Source organism: Rhinolophus ferrumequinum, chromosome 3 (genome assembly GCF_004115265.2).
Source record: "Rhinolophus ferrumequinum isolate MPI-CBG mRhiFer1 chromosome 3, mRhiFer1_v1.p, whole genome shotgun sequence".
Taxonomy (NCBI): domain Eukaryota; kingdom Metazoa; phylum Chordata; class Mammalia; order Chiroptera; family Rhinolophidae; genus Rhinolophus; species Rhinolophus ferrumequinum.
In genome coordinates, this window is record NC_046286.1 from 68,189,472 (window position 1) to 68,209,353 (window position 19,882).

The window sequence follows — 19,882 nt, forward strand, 5'->3', positions numbered from 1 at the left end:
TCTGGATTTTTTTGCAAAAAAAATTAGAGTGTTTTATTCACACGGTAGAAGATTCATAATAAGATTCCTCAATCTATGAACATCCTGTCAGCATTTAAAGAAAGACTTGATTGATGTAAAATTTTAGGACTCTACTTATTATATAGAAAATACTTACAGTAGTGTAGAAGTTGCCTGCAAGTGAGCATACTATGTATGCGCTGGACCCTGGGCTTAGTACTCAGACTTACTAACTCATGTAACCCTCACGATATCCTGTGAGAGAGGGCCTATTGTGACATCCACACGCCAGGAAACTGCAGCTCAAAGAGGTCAAGTGACTTGCTCATGATCACTTAACTTGATCTGGGATTCACTCAGGGCATTTGCCTCCAGAGACCCCATTCTTAAGCACTGTGATTCTTCATCTGGTGTGACAAAAACCATCTGCTCCATGGCTTGTGCTGAAGACCTGAGCTGTAGTTCTTGTTTGCCATTTGCGGGAAGAAATGGAAACTTCTGCAGACCTCCCTGGATACCCATGGGGATATCCTAGGAATAAAATGGATTTCTGAGAAATCACTCACGTACAGAGTATCAGTATATATTTAAGGTTTAAAAATACTTCCTAATCAAAATACTTAAGGAGGTATCATGGCCAGTGAATTTAATTGTCAGTTAAGTTAGCTGTGTTCTAAATGATTTGCACTGTAGGAAAACCAGGAAGTTCCAGAATTGTTCTCTTACCCTTCCTGTACTTCCACCTCCACCCCCAATATTTTTTTAACCATTGTCAGTGACTTGGAAGTACAACAATGTGAAGTCAACTGTTAATATTTATATTACACTAGGAACAAGAGAAATGGGAAAAGTAGGAAATAATACTAAGTGTTTTGACTCATAATTGCAACAAGATTTCTGTGATAATATTTTAGAATGATACATGTCTGGCATATTATAAGATCTAATCATTATTCTTTGTTGATTTTTTTTAAATTCTAAATAGAGAAAAATATAAGATTGGCAGCTTCTATTTTATAAATGGTTTATGTCTCCTAATCCTATTATGGAGAATGCAAAATTCGTATGACTTTTAAAGATAAAACAAAAGCCTCTGAAGAAATTTCCAGCTTGTGGAAAATTGTTTTGGGCCTCAAACACCTGAGAAGTAAATATTCCTCCGTGATTGGGGCTACATTGGTGGAAATTCTTGAGAAGGACTGCTTTGTTTGTTTTGTTTTGCCTTTTATGCCAAGGTAGAATTCAGAAGAATCTTAAACATATAGAAAAGTCTATTATCAGCCAGAATGTTCCACACTAGATATCTCATTAACATAACCATAAACATCAAGGAGAAAAAGCTAGCCGCCGCCTCCTCCTCCTCCTTTCCCCCAAATACTTCCCTGGAGACATCACACTCTGATTTAGTTTCAGTAATTACCCTCTTTTGTTGGGAGAGAAGTAATGGCCTAGGTGGCTTGTGAGCTCGTGTTAAGGCACTTCTTGACCTGGGTCCTATAGCCCCAAGGAAAGCCACACCTTTGTCTAGGAATCTGCCTGGTTCATTTATCATCTGTCACTGATTTTTGTCTGGGAACCAGAGACCAAATCTCTCCAGGGATACCACTTACATTCTTACGTGACTATGATTTTAATGGCACAGTCCAGGAATATCCCTTTTTTATGCTAATTTCCTGCCTTTTCAAAGAAAATGACCCTGAAAATTCTGTATTTTGTACAATGACACTATTGCAATTAGCAAGGAAGGACAAACCTTGCCATTTGACTGCACTGAAAAAACAAATGGAAAATGGACCCAAGTCTAATGGCTTGGCGTTTGAAGCTTCAGCATTTTTGGTGATGGTTTTATCAGCACGCCTCTGAAAACAGACCTGGGCCACACTGGGTACCACTTTCCTGGCAGCTGATAGTATGCCATGTGGCTGGCTCTGCCAGTAACACTCCAGGGAGTGTCACGTAAGCTCATTGGCATGTTCTTATCTGTCATGAGGAATTAAATGTGGGTTTCAGAAGGGGCTCCTGAGGTTAACGAAGACTTTTAGGAGTACTTTTTGTGGTATGATTTCATTTATGTCAGATCTCTCAGGAATTAGGTTTTCATTTGCTCTCTGTGTTTTCCCCATTGAGAAAGTGTTTATGGAGGAGGAGGGGTCTTTTTTTTTTTTAACAGTATGCATCCATTTTTGAAACCAAATCCGTTTCACAGATGGAGCAATAATTTTGTTTCGTCAGTTTCAGTGCCAAAAGCATAGACCCACCTGAAGTGATTTGGAACAGTTATTATCCAAACTATCACTGTCTTGTAATGTCCAGATACTTAGGCAGACAGCCCATGGAGAATGGAGCGATACTAGAAATTGCTGCCCAGATTGTCAGATTGCCAGAAAGTCAAGAGGGGTCCCGGCTTGGCTCTGGGTAGACAGTTCATTCTTCCTTGTAGGACAGTTTTCTTTTATTCACACATAGAAAGATAAAGGGTTTCCCCTCTCAGCTGCCCATGGAACAGTGGCCCCAAACAGGGGATGTGTTGAGAGGAACTGGCCTACTGTGCTCAAAGAAGACAGCTCCTGTGGTTCCTGGTCCTTTATTCCTTTTGTCCACGGAATCAGTCCCTTGTCTGGTAGGTCTTGGTCTCATGTCTGGTGCTAAATGCCATAGTGCTATTCCATTTGATATCGTTGACAGCTCTTTTCTAAAATCTAGAGCTACCAATTACATTCCACAAAAGGTAGAAGTATTTATTTATCCTGATTTTTCTGCCTACTTGATGAAGTACCTTTCTGCTGTGCCCCAGTCTGATGGGAATTTGGGACTGCCAAGTACGATGGAACCTGCTTCGCAGACAAGGATAGAGGTGAGGGAAGGTGGGCGTCAGATGGCAAGTCCACTTGTATATAACACACAGCACGGGCAGTTGTGAAGTAAAACTGGGAGTGCTACTTTTAGGTCTGCTAAAGTTCTTAAGACCCACCCAAAAAGGGCTGGGGTTCAGTCTGACTGTGAATCGAGACAGGTTTACCTTCCAGAAACATAGCCCAGGATGGAGAATATAACTATGTGTGTCAAAGTTAGAAATCACCAAGCTCTCATTTGGGTTTCCAATGAAATTGTCTTTGTGACTATTCAAGCACAGGTATAGACCTCTTTAAAAAGTCAAGATGGAGAATACTACCCGTGAAATATATCCTTTGGGCAGGCGTGGGTGTAGAAGGGCCTTCATAAGAAAATATATCATCCTCGAGGAGTCTGGCTGAAAACTGAGAACACTGCTTAGGACAGACTTGTAAGCTCCGCCAGTGGTTTCCCATTAATTATTTTTCCCACTCACTGCCAGTCAGATTGTTCTATTTTCATCTCTTTTCCCTTTTAACTCTAGGAATGCAGTTCTTCTAGACTGTGAAAAGGAATCTTTATCTGTCAGAGCTTCAGACAGGCAATAATTTGGGTGTTTTGCCAGAGGCGGTATAGCAGACAATACTCAACTTCTGTCCGCCACCCTAAACTAAAACTGCCTCCTACCATTGTGATGGTTGTCTATGATGAGCCTATCAAAATATGTTTTAATGATTGCATTTATAAAGAGGGTATATCCTATCCACTCTAGGGTTTGGTTACATTTTTGCAGCATATCAGTAAGAATGATTGGTGCCTGTGGGATAAGGGTGATTAAAGGAATATGTGTGTTGATATTTTCTTTCTTTGAACTTCTTCCAGAAATATTTGCATACCTATCATGACTTTGGAAGGATGGAACCAAATTAGGATTTTACTATATTTATGTGTGTTTTTGACTGTGAAATCGTATGTATTGCACAACAACTTAATGTGATGACATACACTCTTATCTATTTGTGTAAAATGTATACAATTTTGCAACCTTTTCTTTCACCTGTTCTATAAACATCTTTTTGTAAAATCCTAGTTATTCAGCCATGAGAAAGGACATCCTGCCATTTGCAACAGCATAGATGAAACTTGAACATATTATGCTAAGTGAGATCAGTCAGACAGACAAAGACAAGTATGCATGATATCACTTATACGTGGAATCTTAAAAAATCAAGCTCATATAAACAGAGTACAAAATAGTGGTCACCAGGGGATGAAGGGCAGGGGGATATCACTTAAGGGTACAAACTTGCAAAGAGTAGTAAATAATCCTTAGCCTAGAGATCTAATGCACAGCATAGTGAGTATAGATGGACAACAATACTATATTATAACCATCAAACTTGCTAAGAGACTAGAACTTAATTATTCCAACCACTAAAAGAAATGATAATTACGTAACGTCGTCGAGGTGCTAATCTTTCTTACAATGGTGATCATATTAAAATACATAGATGTATAATTAGCATGTCGTACACCTTTAATTTACAGCGTTGTATGTCGGATAGATTTCAAGAAAAAAAAAATTTCCAAACAAGTTCTCACTAATAATCAATTTAGACTTGTTTACCTCACTGCTTATATTAGAACTCATTGGAATACTACAGAAATTTGAGAGATTAATATCATCACCATTTGAAGAGGAATATATATGTTATTTCCTCTTGGAAAAAATAAATGTGGTTACAAAAATATTCTGATTTATTAATAGCAACAAGTTACTAGTTATTTTATTTTTATTCTTAGGTTTGCAAAGCAAGTATTTTCACTTATCTTTGCAAAGAACAAAGAAATTTCAAACATTAAAAAAACAGAAATCAAGCACAGTGATCTGACTCACTTTGTTTTTGCAAAAATACTTGTTCTACTTTATTATACAAAAATGGATTTAATATAAATTGCCTATCTGCCATGCTTGTGAGCACTATATAAAATCCATATATCCATTATACTAATGATTTGTTTTCTTGCTTTTCCACGTCTCTCTTCCTGACTTCATGGTACTTTAAAATGACAGGATCATATATTTTATGTCTCTTTATAATCAGTTTTGATTTTTAAAAACTGGAAGAGCATTTAATTCTATTTCAATTCAGAGAATATTTGGAAAGGCACCACATGCCAGGTATTGTACCAGCTGCTGGAGATAAAGTAATGGATAGAAAAATTCCTAACCCCATGGGACATAGTCTAACCGGAAAGCAGACATCACTTATTTATTTCACAAATACTTATATAGCTCTCATGCTAAATACTCTTCTAAGTAATTTGTGAGTATTAACTCAGGGAAGTAATGATATATGATGAGTGTTTCCGAAGAGGGAAGTGATCTTTTTTTATTATTTGGATTTTGTTATAATTTATCAATAGGGAACAACAGAGATTTGAGGCATGAAGGTAAACACACAGCATTTCTCTTTTAGTCTATCACATCTCAGAATGTGAGACCTGGACAGGACAGAAGAAAAATCCGATTCCTTATATCAGGAGAGGAATGCGTAGTTGAGTTCATGATCTCCTGAAATCTTTTAGCAGTTTGATCCTTATGTTGGTTTTGGCTAGTGTCAACCATTTTATTCACATTGATTTAGAATGGTCTTTTTCTTCTCTTGTTCCTTCCTTAAACTGATATAGTCATTGTTGTTGCCCTTCAAAATCTGCTTACTAATCCCTATTTTCAGAGAAATTATTGTGTCTTCCATACATGACTTTCAAGATGACAATTTACAAACTAAACTTTAACTTGAGTAGTGTTAGGAAGGTTTCCTTCTTTTAGCTCTAAATCTAATTTTGTCCTTTGAAATTTTATTGAGCTTTCTATGGTTTTATAAGCAAATTCTTCTAAGAACAATATGTTACATTCATAATTGCATAATTTATACTATGATAGTTCAAAAGGCTTTAGAAATTATTCTGCTTTTTTATAAACTTGATTTTATAAATCAAAATAAATTATATGGGTTAACCAGAAGCTACTATAAGAGAGAGATAAGTTAATAAACTACACGAGAACAAGATTTTTACCATGCATTAGACAATCTTTTAATTTTGGAACTTTTTTGAAAAAAGGGAATTTGTGAGTTTCTTTGAGCAAATTTAAAAGTATCGTTTTTGTGATAACATGCTCTTCACTACCCGTCTTAGCCTATTTAGGCTGCTATAACAAAACCATGGACTGGATAACTTAAAAACAACAGACATTTTTTCTACACTGTCTGGAGGGTGGGAAGTCCAAGAACATGTAGTGGCTGGTGAAGTCCCATTTCCAGGTTCATAGCCTTCTCTCTGCATCTTCACATGGTGGAGGGGCAAGCAAACTGTCTGGGGCCTCTTTTCTAAGGGCACGAATCCCATTCATGAGGACTCCACCCTCATGACTTAAGGACTGCCAAAGGCTCTGCCTTCTAATACCATCACTTCAGGGCATTAGGATTTCAGCATGTGAATTTTGAGGGGACACAAACATTGAGACAATACTTTAAGCAAATTTAGGAGGCCCCCAGAATATCACCTTTACCATAAGCTTTTCTTTAATACCTAATGTATTTGACCTTTGTTAGTCTTCTTTTTACAAAAACCAAAACCTTGGGTTGTTCACAATTACCTAGTTCCAGCCTCTTACTTATCCAGAGTTAGCCACTTTCACCCACTTCGCTTGTCAGTATAATCAGGTTCACTATCAATCTCAGTATTAAACAAAATTTCAATTAGGTAAAGATTATAATCCTACGTATTTGTTGTCTGGTAAATTTGACCTTTAAGGGAAAAAAAATGCCATACACCAATTCTTTGTGCTGGTCTAAATTTTGAAATGTGCCAAAAATGTGTTTTGTTTTCAGGACCATATTGTGGAAGTATGAATGTTCCCAAAGAACTCTTGCTGAACACAAGTGAAGTAACTGTTCGCTTTCAAAGTGGATCCCACATTTCTGGACGGGGTTTTTTGCTGACCTATGCCAGCAGCGACCATCCAGGTATAGCAGAAGAATCAACACAAATCTGTAAATCTTTACCTGTTTAAGAATTAGTCTTGCGACTTATCACTATCTCTGGGCAGAATTGTGACCTCAAATACTGAATTGAGACATGAGGGAAGAGAGGTATGCAGTGTCTTTGTAGGTAATTAGGTCTAAACTGAACTCTATTCTAGAACATGTTAGATGGATCAGTTGACTTATGTGGGCGAGGGTTGATCTCATTTTCCTGGAAACCTTGGGTGGATCATCTTCCAGGCTATTGTCCTGACCCTTCTAAGGTCTGGCTTTTCCCGGGACTCCTCTCCCCACTCCTTTCTTAGCTCAGGGGACAAGCCTTTTAAGCCCTGTGTCAGCACACCCCAACCCCACACATATGCACACACACACACACACACACACACACACACACACCAGTGCACCAGCCTGGGAGGCATGTGTATATGAGCAGGATGTAGTCACTGTCACAGAGTCCCCTAACCGTGGAGCTGACAGCAGAGAAGGGAAGGATGAACACTAATGAGAGAGGAAAGCATGGTCTCTGTCCAGGCCTCTTATATTCCAGAGTAATTACTGTGCAGCCCACTCCATGTCTCCCCAGTATCACAGAGGTGCCCAGAATTTCTGCTCTCAGTCTCCCCTGGGAAGTGGGTGCATCATTCATTTCCCTCTCAGCCAATCAGATCTGACCAATCCCAGTTGACCCCACATGGCCAATGTTCACCATATGTTTTTCCCTAAGAACTATGGAAAAGATAGTAGAGGAAAGAAAACTATTGCGGCAAGTGTAGAATGTTTTGGAAACTATACTAGGTTGATGTAAATGCATCAAAATTCACAGTATCTTAGCATCTCCATTGCTGAATATTTGTTCTATTCTATACTCCAAAAGCACTCTCTCTTTGTCCTCGGTCCTGATTGATCAAAGTTGACAAGCTGTTTGTGTTTCAGTAAAAATCTGGTTCTGTGGTCACTTGGATGCCCCTAAATTGTTAAACAAAAATGTTCCTGATCCTTCTCTGTGAACCACATTGGACTTTTGAAGTTGTTTTCCTCCTGCCAAGGCTGGTTATACACATGATCTTTGAAGATCTTTAGTGGATAGTAATTCACCAGTGTTGGCTTTTTTGTCAGAAATAGATTCTGCTCTCGTTCATAAGATAACCATTGAAAAACCATCATTGGTGGTAAAAAAGAGAAATGAAGGGAACTGATTAAATCCTGAGTCAATGTTCTCAGTTTTGATTTATTTTTAAACAAGAATTCAGATAACTAGATAATGGATAAATGCTTTTTAAAATGTCTTTTTTACTTAAAAAGAAATCTTTCAAACACGGGTGTCCTAATTTCCATTCAGTTTGCTAACTGCAATTATCCTTATTTATGACAGATTTAATAACGTGCTTGGAACGAGCTAACCATTATTTGATGACAGAATACAGGTAAATAGAGGTGCCTTAGCTGTGCTGCTGTCATATGCTGCTGAACATTTTGTTTTCCCTGACGTTAAACCAGAGAAAGTACCTTATTTGTACTTTGTTGTTGTTTTTTTTTTTTAATATCCTCTATGTTGTAATTCACAAGGAATACTTGAAATGCTTTCTTATATAGTAAACCAGCAAACTTTGTCTGTCACAGCCAGATAGTAAATATTTTAGGTTTTTCAGGCCATGCAGCTTCTTTTGCATCTGTTCATACAGCTTTTGTTGCCACTGTAATGAAAAGCAGCCGTAGACCATAGGTAAACAAATGACCATGACTGTGTTCTGATAAAACTTTATTTACAAAAGACAAATGGCAGGCTGGATTTGGCCCATGAGCCAGTTTGCTGACCCCTGAGTCCTACTAGTACCAATGAGCCATAATGGAGTCTAGAGTGCATTTTTTTTTTTCCAAGTCAAGTTGTTGTCCTTTCAATCTTAGTTATGGAGGGTACCATTCAGCTTCAAGTTGTTGTCCTTTCAATCTTAGTTGTGGAGGGCGCAGCTCAGCTCTAGGTCTAGTTGCCGTTGCTAGTTGCAGGGGGCACTGCCCACCATCCCTTGCGGGACTCGAGGAATTGAACTGGCAACCTTGTGGTTGAGAGCCCACTGGCCCATGTGGGAATCAAACCGGCAGCCTTTGGAGTTAGGAGCACGGAGCTCCAATCGCCTGAGCCACCAGGCCGGCCCCTAGAGTGCATTTTTACCTGGCCTTCAACTGAGAGTGACTTTTGTAATTTTTTCACTTTTGGAGGGGGTTCATTTTTTCTTTCCCACAAGAGAAAAACCTGAGGATAGGAGATAAAGTTTTTCATCTAGCTTTATTCTAACTGGAAAAAATTAATTTCTTTGATGTACTTTGCCTCATCCATAAGTAGAGCAGGATTTCTCAACCTTAGCACTCTTGATATTTTGGGTTGGATGATTCTTTGCTGGGAAGAGCTGTTCTGCTGTGTGTGGTTGGATGTTTAGCAATACCTCTGGCCTCTACCCTCAACTTGCCAGTTGTAATAACCAAAGATGTCTCCAGACATTGCCAGATGTCTCCCTGTGGGCGAAATTCACCCCCAGTTGAGAACCACTGGTCTGAAGATCATTGCCAACAACACTAACAAAAATTCTAACTCCTTAGAGTGCTTTCTTAGTGCCAAGTACCGCTCTCTGGACTTAGCATATAAGTAACTCATAGGATTGTTTCAATCTACCTACAAGGTAGGTTCTGTTATACCTTGAAAACAGAGGCACAGAGCAATTGGGTAACTTGCCCAGGAGTACACACTGAGTAAGTATACCCAGAGCAGGGTCAAGAGTTCATGGTCCTATCAGACATGCTAATGAATGAGATTATTGTATATGTAGAATCAACTCCAGTGTTAACTAATATAAGTCTAGTAGAGAAAAAAAACAAAAATGAAAATGACCAATAATTAAATGTGTCACCCTATAAAGTTGCCGTTTATCCAAGATACACGCCAACATTTTCTGAGATCTTTCCCGCCATGCCTATACATTCCAGTGGTGAAAGGGCCTCGGGGCATCAGTGGTCATTTGCTGTCCTCCTAAAGAAAGGAATATACTCAGGCCTGCAGAGTGAGGTTAGGGTTTCAGATCATCCAAGCTGTAGCCCTGCTGCTTTGTAGTGTTTAGATAAAGATGAGGTATGATGACTCGTACCGGTCCACAATCCCTTATCTATAATTGTGAAATGCAGAAAGCTTTAAAAGTCAAAAGGTTTTTATGACTCATTGGGTGGCAATATCTGACTAACGTGATTTTAAATTCATTTGACAGCAAGTTTGGACTAAATTAAGGCGTCTATTTAGTCTTTGTATATTTGACTTAATATGACTATTCATGTATTTGATACAGCAATATTAATGTTTTTGATTAGTATGTGCAGACCTTACTGGGATCTTATGTCATAAACATCATTAGAACTGTTTTACTCTTCTAAAATCCAAACAATTCTGAATTCTGAAAATAAATATGGCTCTAAAGATGAGGATAAGAGATTGTAAACCTGTAAAAGGATTCCCCATTATTTTTATTTCTTGACTCCTTGATTATTGCTGCAGTGTTGGACTCCAGAAGGTCAATGGGAAAGAATTGTGAGACATTTGTTTGGGCAATTTAGAAAATTAGATGTTGTTACTCATCTAATTTGCTAAGTCAGCAGGAGGAAACTGAGAGGAAATGAAGTAAAAGCAACTTCTATTTTGGAATCTGTTTGGGCTGGTACATTCTTTTTAAACAAACCAAGTAAACATTATTGTAATGTGGTATATATAGAAACAAGGACATATGGCATTCACTTCAAAGTTGTCATTGTCCTTATAACATTTTGACTTTCTTTTTCCATGTTTTTCATAGACGTATAACTGTCCCTCATAGCTTTTTGATCATGTTGACACTTGAAGAAACTACAGATGAGGAAACTGAATTTAAAGGGGATTATATGCACTTTTCAGGGTCGCACCGCTAGCTAGGTAGTACCAGTGCATGGATCTCCCCGCCCTAAGCCCCTCCAACCATGTCACTTGCTATAAAATGTTTCTGGAAAGTTTCTTGAAAAATAACTATTAAGTAAATGAAATCCTAACTTTAAAAAATTTATATATTTTTAGTCAAACTTATAGAAACAGAAAGTATACAAGTAGTGGCTAAGGGCTAAGGTATAGGGGAGATAGGAAGAGCTTTGTAAAAGTGTACAAACTTTCAGCTATAAGATGAACAAGGTCTTGGGACCTAATGTATAGCAGAGTAACTATAGCCGATAACACCGGATTGTATCATTGAAGTTTTCTGAGAGAGTGGAACTTAAATGTCCATATATATTAAAATATGTGAGGTGATAGCTGTGTTAGGTAGACGAGTAACAGGTATCAAATCACCATGATGTACACTTTAAATATCTTACCATTTTATTTGTCAATTATACCTCAGTAAAGCTGAAAAAAATATATAAGCTTATTTTTCTGATTGCAAAAGCAATTCCCAGCTAATGTAGATCATCACTGTCCAATACTAGCCTTGTGTGGCTATCAAGCACCGAAATTGTGGCTCGTTCAAATTGAGATGTGCTATAAGAAAAAGATACACTACAGATATTGAAAACAGTACAAAAGAAAAAGGGCTGACAATATTTCGTTAAAATTTTTCCTGTTCATTACATGTGAAAATGATAAAATTTGAATATATTCGGTTGAATATAATATATTATTAGTTTTTTTTTCTGTTTCTTTTTACGTTTTAATGTGGCTGCTAGAATATTTAAATTTACATAGGTGGCTTCCATTATGTTCCTGTTGGATAGTAGTGTGAATCAAGATATTACAGAGTTAAATAACACCAAAAATGAAAGTTCCTTAAAATCCTAGTAGAATCCAGAGATATAATTTCTGGTCTTCTTTTTACCCATAAAAAACATAAGTTGTTATTTTATATATTTTAAATATATCTTTTTACAAAAACGAGATCATGCTACATATAGTATTTACAAACTCCTTTTTTCTTAAAAATATTTCTTGGACATCTTAGAATCAGTTGAGATGCATTAGGGAAGCTCATTGTTTAACAGTTTAAAACAAATCCTTATATAAAATAATTGTTGTATAAAACTTGCTTTCAAGACATCTTACATTAATCTGTGTTTTCATAAATCAGGTTTCTGATTTGTTATTAAAGCAAGGTATTCTCTCCTATGGAGGAGAGAAAATAATTTTAAGTATAATGTAATACTTTGGAATTTAAGTATAATTTAATAAAATATAAATTCTTTATTTTCTTTTTCCAGCAAATTCTGCCCAGCTGGTTGTAAAGACATAGCAGGAGACATTTCTGGGAATGTGGTGGATGGATATAGAGATGTAAGTGATTGAGGGTAATTTTACAGCAGGGAGGAAATTAAAAAGAGTAAGTGATTGCTGCTCTACCTAGATTCATTGCAAAGTAAAATCAGATAAGATATAACACTCTGTAGATAGATGCAAAATCCTCTCTTTTCTGAGAATAAATGAAATAAAATAATAAGTATAAAAACCAAGGTTATTCATGTACTCATATTTATTCCTGTTTTTAGCATTTCTCATTAAGCATATTGTAAATGAAGTGGTAAAACAAAACTCTTCAACACCTAAGAATGTAATTCTATCCATTTTTAAGAGGCCACCTTTTTGTTATAATTTATTTCTTTATTTTAATTCTCCATTTGGTTCATGTAATATTAGCCAAGGACATGAACATTCACCTCACAAAATAGTGACATTGTGTCTGGGACAAGTGAAGCCATCTGCCCTGCTCTTATATATTATTCCCCTCCTTCCTTGCACCCCAATTTCTTATGCCTAATGCACTTCCTGGGTTATACACACTTTTCCCAAAGAAAAATAAATTAACAAGAAGTAATTTTTCTAAAATATATGTCCTATCTCTAGATTCACAATTCTTCATTTCTTACTATTTACTGATTTCTATTTTGGAAATCTGTTTTCTGATTTTTAAAAATTTACACTGTCATTTAAAATAGTTAGGTTTACAGCCTATGGGAATTGGCATGAGTTATCAGAAATGTCAAAATCTGTTGAGTGATGGGACTTTTCTAAGAGTTATTGATATGTGTCTTCATGCATGAGGGAAACATACATGTTCTAGAAGATTGATAATTCATCTCCAACAGGGGGAAGAAAATCTTAGCTTTAATTTTTGCTTTTAGCACATTCTGATTCTAGAAACAGCAGATTTTAGTTTTTGTTCTTTATCTCCTTTTCCAAGTATTGTTTTTATTTATAAGATTGACACAGGATATTCATTTGGCCTATAAATTGTTTGAACCTTAAAATGATTTATGATATCTCAGTTTGAAGATATACTTAGCACAGCCCATTCCTAAATGACTTCAGGAAATTAACTAAGAGAAATAAAAAGTTGAAGTATAGTTTTTTTCCCCTAGCCATAGAAAGTTGTTATTTATTATTTCCTGTACTATGCAAGAAACTTCAGAATTATGTTCAATAAGAGAAATAGCATCGTTTTTTCTTACTTTAGTTGTTTATCTTGCCTGCTTTTGACAGAGTTTTTCTTCCCAGTGTAATAGTAAATGGTTTCCTTTGCAGTAGAACTCAGTACACAATCTGCAAGTACTACAATCAGGTTTCCTATTTGACTCACTAACTGGTTGTACACCATTTGCCTTTATACTGATTTTACCTGGCGGGAGAATTTGCATTTTGAAAACTAATCTCTTTATAGAAGTTTCACTAGTGCCTATTTTGTATGTTTTGATTTTGTGGGTATAGTAGGTATCTATTGCTACATAACAATATCACCACAAATTTAGAAGCTTAAAACAATACATGTATTATCTCTCATGTTCTGTAGGTCAGGAGTTTGGATATATATGGCTTAGCTGAGTTGTCTGCTTCAAGGTCTTAAAAGGGTGCATCCAAGGTGTCAGCCAGGGCTGCAGTCTCATCTGAGGCTTGACTGGGGAAGGATTTGCTTCTAAGCTCACATGGTGTTAGCAGCACTTGGTTACCTATGGATTGTCAGTGGAGGACCTCCGTTTCTTGCTGGATTTTGGGGGGAGGCTGTCCTCATCTCACCATCTGGGTCTTCCCAATATCACTACTTGCTCCTCAAAGCCAGCTAGGGAGAGTTTCCTACCAAGGGAGTCTCCTAGCAAGACAGGTTACAGTCTTATGCAATGTTATCATGGGAGTGCTATCCCATCACCTTTGCCATATTCTATTCTCAGAAAGCCACAGCTCTCCCCCACACCCAAAGGCATTACACAATGGGGGAATACCAGGAGGCAGAGATCATGGGGGTAATCTTAGAGTCTGTCTTCCATGGTGCCTTCATCTTAGGAAATGCTTTTCAGTTGTAGCAAGTCTTTTCTAGAAGCACCTTTGCAAAACCAAAACATATCCTGTAGGTCAGGATGACAGAGTTTGTCAAACAAGTTACCAGAGAAGCTATTGACAAAACAGGTGCTCTGTCTCAGGGAAGAAATACGTTGTCTTAGAAAGCAATTATAATAAAGGAATTGGTGCATTCTGTGTTGTTTCAAAAGGCAGAACTAGGATCAGTGGATGAAAGTTATAGGGAAGCCCATGTCAGCTGCATATAAGGAAGCATTGAACAGTGCAAAATGGGATAAGCTATCTCAAGAAACAGTGAGCCCCTCGTCATGGGACATGCCAAGAGTAGATGTTATGATCATTTGTCAGAGATGGCCTGTTTATGTGTGGGACAGTCAGTCAGGAAGTGACAGCAGAGACCTTTAAAGGTCTTTTCGAATTCTTAAGATTCTGTGATTCTATCTCCTTGACTGCTGAGTTCAGGCATCTATATTTTTTGTGCTTATCATTACAGTTAAGTAGTATGGGTGTCTCTAAGATTTGACTCACCTGTCAACCAGAAATAAAAAGCTCCTGGAACAGTTTTTCTCTTAGTACTTTCTCCCAAGCCTGCTGACTGTACCATCTGCTTTTAAATGGAAGACATCACTTGCGTCGTTTCAGTAAATTCTCCATTCCTTAAAAATATTCAAGAAGTATAGTTAAATAAAGAAAGACAGTACATATAGTATACTCCCGGTTCAGGAGGAAAAGGGGAAAAACTGGGCCTGTTGTACAGCCCCAAAGAAAGCCAGAGGGAAATATGGTTAATGATGAGCAATCTTTTTTCCTGTTTTCCAACATTACTATAATAATTGCAATTACTTTTATAAAGAAAATGCTATCAATGTGGTAATTATGAAGACCATAGCAACAAAGAAACAATTCATATAATAAAATGTGGAGTACATTTTTATAGTTTAACATTTTACCATCATTCTACCACATTAAACATGTGCTTTACTCATGTCTTATTAAATGCAATCTAAAACATTTAGCTTTACATTAAATGTTATTTTAATATTTTTTCAATATTTTTTAGTACAAGTTCATTTTTCCTAAAGGAAGATTTAAGAAAGTGTTCCAGTTCTGAGATGACTTGGTAATTGCTTTGAAGTTGTTTTAGTCTTACCTCATACTGATCTATTTGGCCATCTTCTATGGCTTAGTGAACTTCAGAAATGTTTAATACCATCAACCTGCAATTTTGTCAGCTTTGCAGGTGTTCTCTGATGTTCCTTGCATACCCTTTCCTGAAGAACTATATTTACATTTTTTAAATTACATTTAAATTATTTCATTTGAGTTTAAGCCAATTCACTAGTTAACATAGGGAAGTAGTTTTCTTATATTTACATTTCAGTGAGACTTAGACCTCAAAAATAGCTAGAAAATTAAAGTATAAATTACACCACTATTCAAAAGGGAATTTTCAGAAATCATTTTCAATGAGTGATTTTTAAAATTGATACCCAAAATGTCCCAATTTAAGTAAACATCAATTTTATTTAAGTTGATTAAGTGAAAGAGTGATTTTTTTTCTTAAGAAAATAATCCTCGAAAGGGCTGATAATGTAATAATGTAATAATATGATAGCCACATCTGGTCATTATTCTCTTGGAGGTATATCCTATGTCCTACATTTAGTGTTTTGGGAAAATGTGAGCTGCAATTAAATACGTTTTGTTAAAAGGGTATACCATTGGCTTCCCTCAAAATTGGGTACTGTGGAAAATGAGAATATTTGGCCAATGATGCTGGTAGGTTTTATTGCTCATTGACCTGTGAGCCTGTCCTCTTGTAACCAAGGAAATCCTGGGACATGCCAAATCCAGTGAGAGCTCTCCATAGGGCAGGGCTCCTGCAATGAAGACCATGGCATCCCCAAATTCCAAGGAAGGTAGATGGCCCTAGGGACAGTTGGAATTAGCTGCCCAGCAGACCACTGGACCAATTTGCTTTATATGATGGGGCTGTAAGAGATAAGCTGGCCTGCTTGAATCATGTGATAGGTGCATAGGGTGCCCTTTAGAATCACACAGTGACAGACTATTAGAAAAGATACTAGACATCATCCATTCCAGCCTTTCAATTGTACAGATAAATTAGGAAGCCAGACCTAAAGCAGTGAAATGACATACGTACACCTATTGGAATTAGAGGCAGAGCCAGGGTGATGAGTTAAATTGCTGAATTTAAGTTTCAGAAATTTCCATTGCAACTGGCTCCTTCATTTTTTACCCCAAGAGTCTAAAATAGTGATAAGAAATCTTTTTAAGAATAGAAAAGTTAGGACAAATAAAAAGGCAAGCTGCCTACTTAAAGAGCACTATTTTCTCTTCTTCTAATTCTTCTTTTTATTATTTTTCCAAATCAAGAAGGATAGTATCTGCATCTGTGTTTTAGCATTGTCATATATTCTGTCTTGAAATTGTCTGCCTTTTTTGGTTATGACAGCAGTTATTGCAAAAGTGACTCACTTTGCCAAATTGAATCGAGTTCGGGAAATATGAGCTCTCTAAATTAACGATCACAAAACTTCTCAATATTATTGCAACCATGTTAGTTATAAAATAAAATTGGTCCTAATATCATAGCCTAAATCTAAGAGGATTTTTCCACTGAACTGTCAACAGCATTGTCATTAACACAAAGAGAAACTCCCAAGTCCAGTTACTGGGACACAATTTCCTGAGCTGCTTTTCTCTTTTTGGCATTAGCCATTGTGGAGAAGAGGAGCATTGCTAAAGTTTATGGAGAAAATGATGCTTCTAGCGCCTCAGTCCTGGTCTGACTACCTAATCACCCTCGCACACAGGTCTGTGCTCATGGGGACCTAGGACCTGGGCATCCCATGGAAAAATTCAGTCCTTCCTCCACTCCCCCTTTCCGATGGGCCAGTTTCAGCCACAGGGCCACCTGCTACTCAGCCAGTCAGGTGCTCCTACTTATGTTGGAGACAAGGCAGCAGCCTTGGAGGGCTGAGCAGGTACCAGCTGTTTACCTTCTCAGAGGACATTCCGGAAATGAGATGGAGGCTGTGGGCCCGGGGTTGCTCATTATTGCTCTAAGAACTTCGTGAAAGTTTCTGCTCCTTTTGGTGTCCTGACATTACTATTTTATGTTTGACGCCTTTTTAAAATCTGTAAATTAAGTGTAAAATGAAGCCGTGGTATGCAAAGTTCACCTTCTCAAATGATCCTCAGTATGCATATCTGGTAAACCAAATGTAAGAAACTGATTAGTTATCTGTTTCTGTTGAATAAGCCACTCCAAAACTTAGTGGCTTAGAATAACAACACTTTTATTCGCTGATGAGTTTGTGGGTCAGCAATTGGGGCTGGTCAGTTCTCCAGCTCCACTTACCTAGAATCGTTCTTCCGGCTGCGGTCATGTGGAGGGTCACCTGGGGCCGAAGGTTCTACAACAGCCTCACTGACATGTGTGGGAGTTGGCTGGGCCACTCCCTGCAGCAGCACAAAACAAGCTGCTTGGCCCATTCAGAGTCAATGGGGAGGTGATTACACAGGGCATGGCCACTGGACGGCGTTATTCACTGGGGGGCTACTACTACTGTAAGTTACCTACTTACCTACCCAGGGGATAGGTTGCCAAGTTAGTCAGCATAAATATGGTGACTCTGATGTCATTTTGAGATAGTTATACAATAATTTGTTTACCTTGCCCTTTTACTCCTGATTTAGATGAATTATAGTTTAGCAATCTCATGGGTCCAATAGGGATCCTGACCACAAGTTAATACAAAATGCAAAACTCCCCTTATAGTTTCAGTGTACTTTTGAGTAAGCTGTTAGTGACAATGTTCCTATGTTTCAGACCTCTTTATTGTGCAAAGCCGCCATCCATGCAGGAATAATTGCAGATGAATTGGGTGGTCAGATCAACGTTCTTCAGCGCAAAGGGATAAGTCGATATGAAGGAGTCCTGGCCAATGGTGTACTCTCAAGGGAGTAAGTATTTTGCCTTTTGTTCGGAATGGAAGGTAACCTTGCAGGTGTAATTAATCAGCTCACGATTTTGAAAGAACAGCAGACGTGTGACACCAACGGTTTGTCAGCTGGGAAAAACTGTGTGTGAGTGCTTAGAGCAGCATTTACGGTGTCTGTGTAGAAGATAGATGAAACAATAAAAAAGCTCACTGGTTATACTGACAAGTAAATTAAAATGGCTTCCATCTGAACGCCCAGGGAGGGGAGTATTTCTACTCAGGGGCTTTAGTGGGAGAGAACAAAGGCTTATTCCTTTTTAGTTTTTTCAATTTCAGTAATTTACTGGTTAATCTCAAATATTATTGAAGATACTGAAAGGAGGTTAGGAGACTGAAATAAACCCATACAGAACCACGGAGCTCCCCAGAAGACCCCTAGAGACAATCTCTTAATGATGAAGAATTGTTCGGAAGTGAAGAAGAGGTGGCTTTTGCTAATGTTGTTAATTTCTCTGTTTGGTGTCACCCTCTGCTCTTTTAGCTTCATAAGAAAAAAGTACGTCAATTACTTTAAAGGTTTCGGCCTCAGTTTTTAATGCTTTCAGGTTTTCTCAGCTTCTGGAGTAGAAAACTTGAGCTATCAGGACTAAATATAGGCCTACCTAGTGGTCCAAATATGTCCCCGCATATCTACAGGCAGCTTGGCATGGTCCAGAGAGAGGCTCCCCTTGGATGGACACCTAGTGAAGGAAAAGTGCTTCGAGCCAGTGTTTTATCTCTCTCTCTCTCACTCTTTATCTGCCCCTGGAAATGTCTTCCCACTTCTGTAACTCTGGGTTTTTTGACAGGTTGTCACATAGTCTTGGTTCCAAGGTCTTTGTGGCACAAGATAGAGGCTATATAGGCATTTCAGGATCCAAAAGTAAGAAAAAGTAGGTCATGACCTCTATCTTCCACCACTTGCCAGCCTCTGTGTACGTCTCTTCCTGCCCCCACCATTTGGACCTAGTCTCCTCTTGCATGCAGAAAGAACATGGTCATATTGTACTTCTCCATTCTCACAATGGATTGTGGACTCTTATCTGGTTAAAAAAAAAATCATATTATGGGGGGTAGATATGTTCCCAGGTTAGTTAGCATAAATACAGTGACTCTGGTATCATTTTGAGAAAGTTACGAGTATATAATAATTTTTTTCCTCACCCTACTGCTTTTTATTTGAATGTATTACAGTTTAAAAATATTGGGGGTCAAATAGGGATTCTGACCACAAGTTATAGTGTTGTTTTATAAGAAAATGTATTTTACTTTTCAAAGAATCAATTTATGAACTTACAAGTAAAGTTTGAGACTAAAACCCATTTCTGGATTTGGGGGTGTTGGCCTGAACTCAGTGGAGAGGGGAAGCAGTGACTGAAGTTGGGAGAGAAGTTGCCTAGGTACCTTCATGAAGGAGGCCAGCCTTGGGTTCGATGGAAGGCGGGCCCAAGGCTTAGGGGACGCAGGAGTAGAGTCAAGACCCGGGAAGGGACTTCCGAGACTTGTGGTGGCTGTCGGCACACCATGCTCACGTCCAGCAGGCTGGCTGGTGGGTGGCTAAGGAGAAAATGTGGGGCTCCCGCTGGCAATTCCAAGTTTAGAGGTGCAGATGGGGGTAACTGGAGAGGTTGTTCCAGTCCAATAATGCCAAT

General features: G+C 37.9%; 1 protein-coding gene across 2 annotated transcripts in view; it reads left to right on the top strand.

The window, feature by feature from the left end:
• DCBLD1 (discoidin, CUB and LCCL domain containing 1) overlaps positions 1-19,882 on the top strand; it is a 68,541-nt gene that overhangs the window by 34,518 nt on the left and 14,141 nt on the right. For both annotated transcript variants that reach the window (XM_033102851.1, XM_033102852.1), the window contains exons 3-6: positions 6,729-6,863; positions 8,254-8,305; positions 12,138-12,210; positions 18,080-18,213. In XM_033102851.1, coding sequence (XP_032958742.1) covers positions 6,729-6,863; positions 8,254-8,305; positions 12,138-12,210; positions 18,080-18,213 — 394 coding nt within the window. The remainder of the gene's footprint in view (positions 1-6,728; positions 6,864-8,253; positions 8,306-12,137; positions 12,211-18,079; positions 18,214-19,882) is intronic.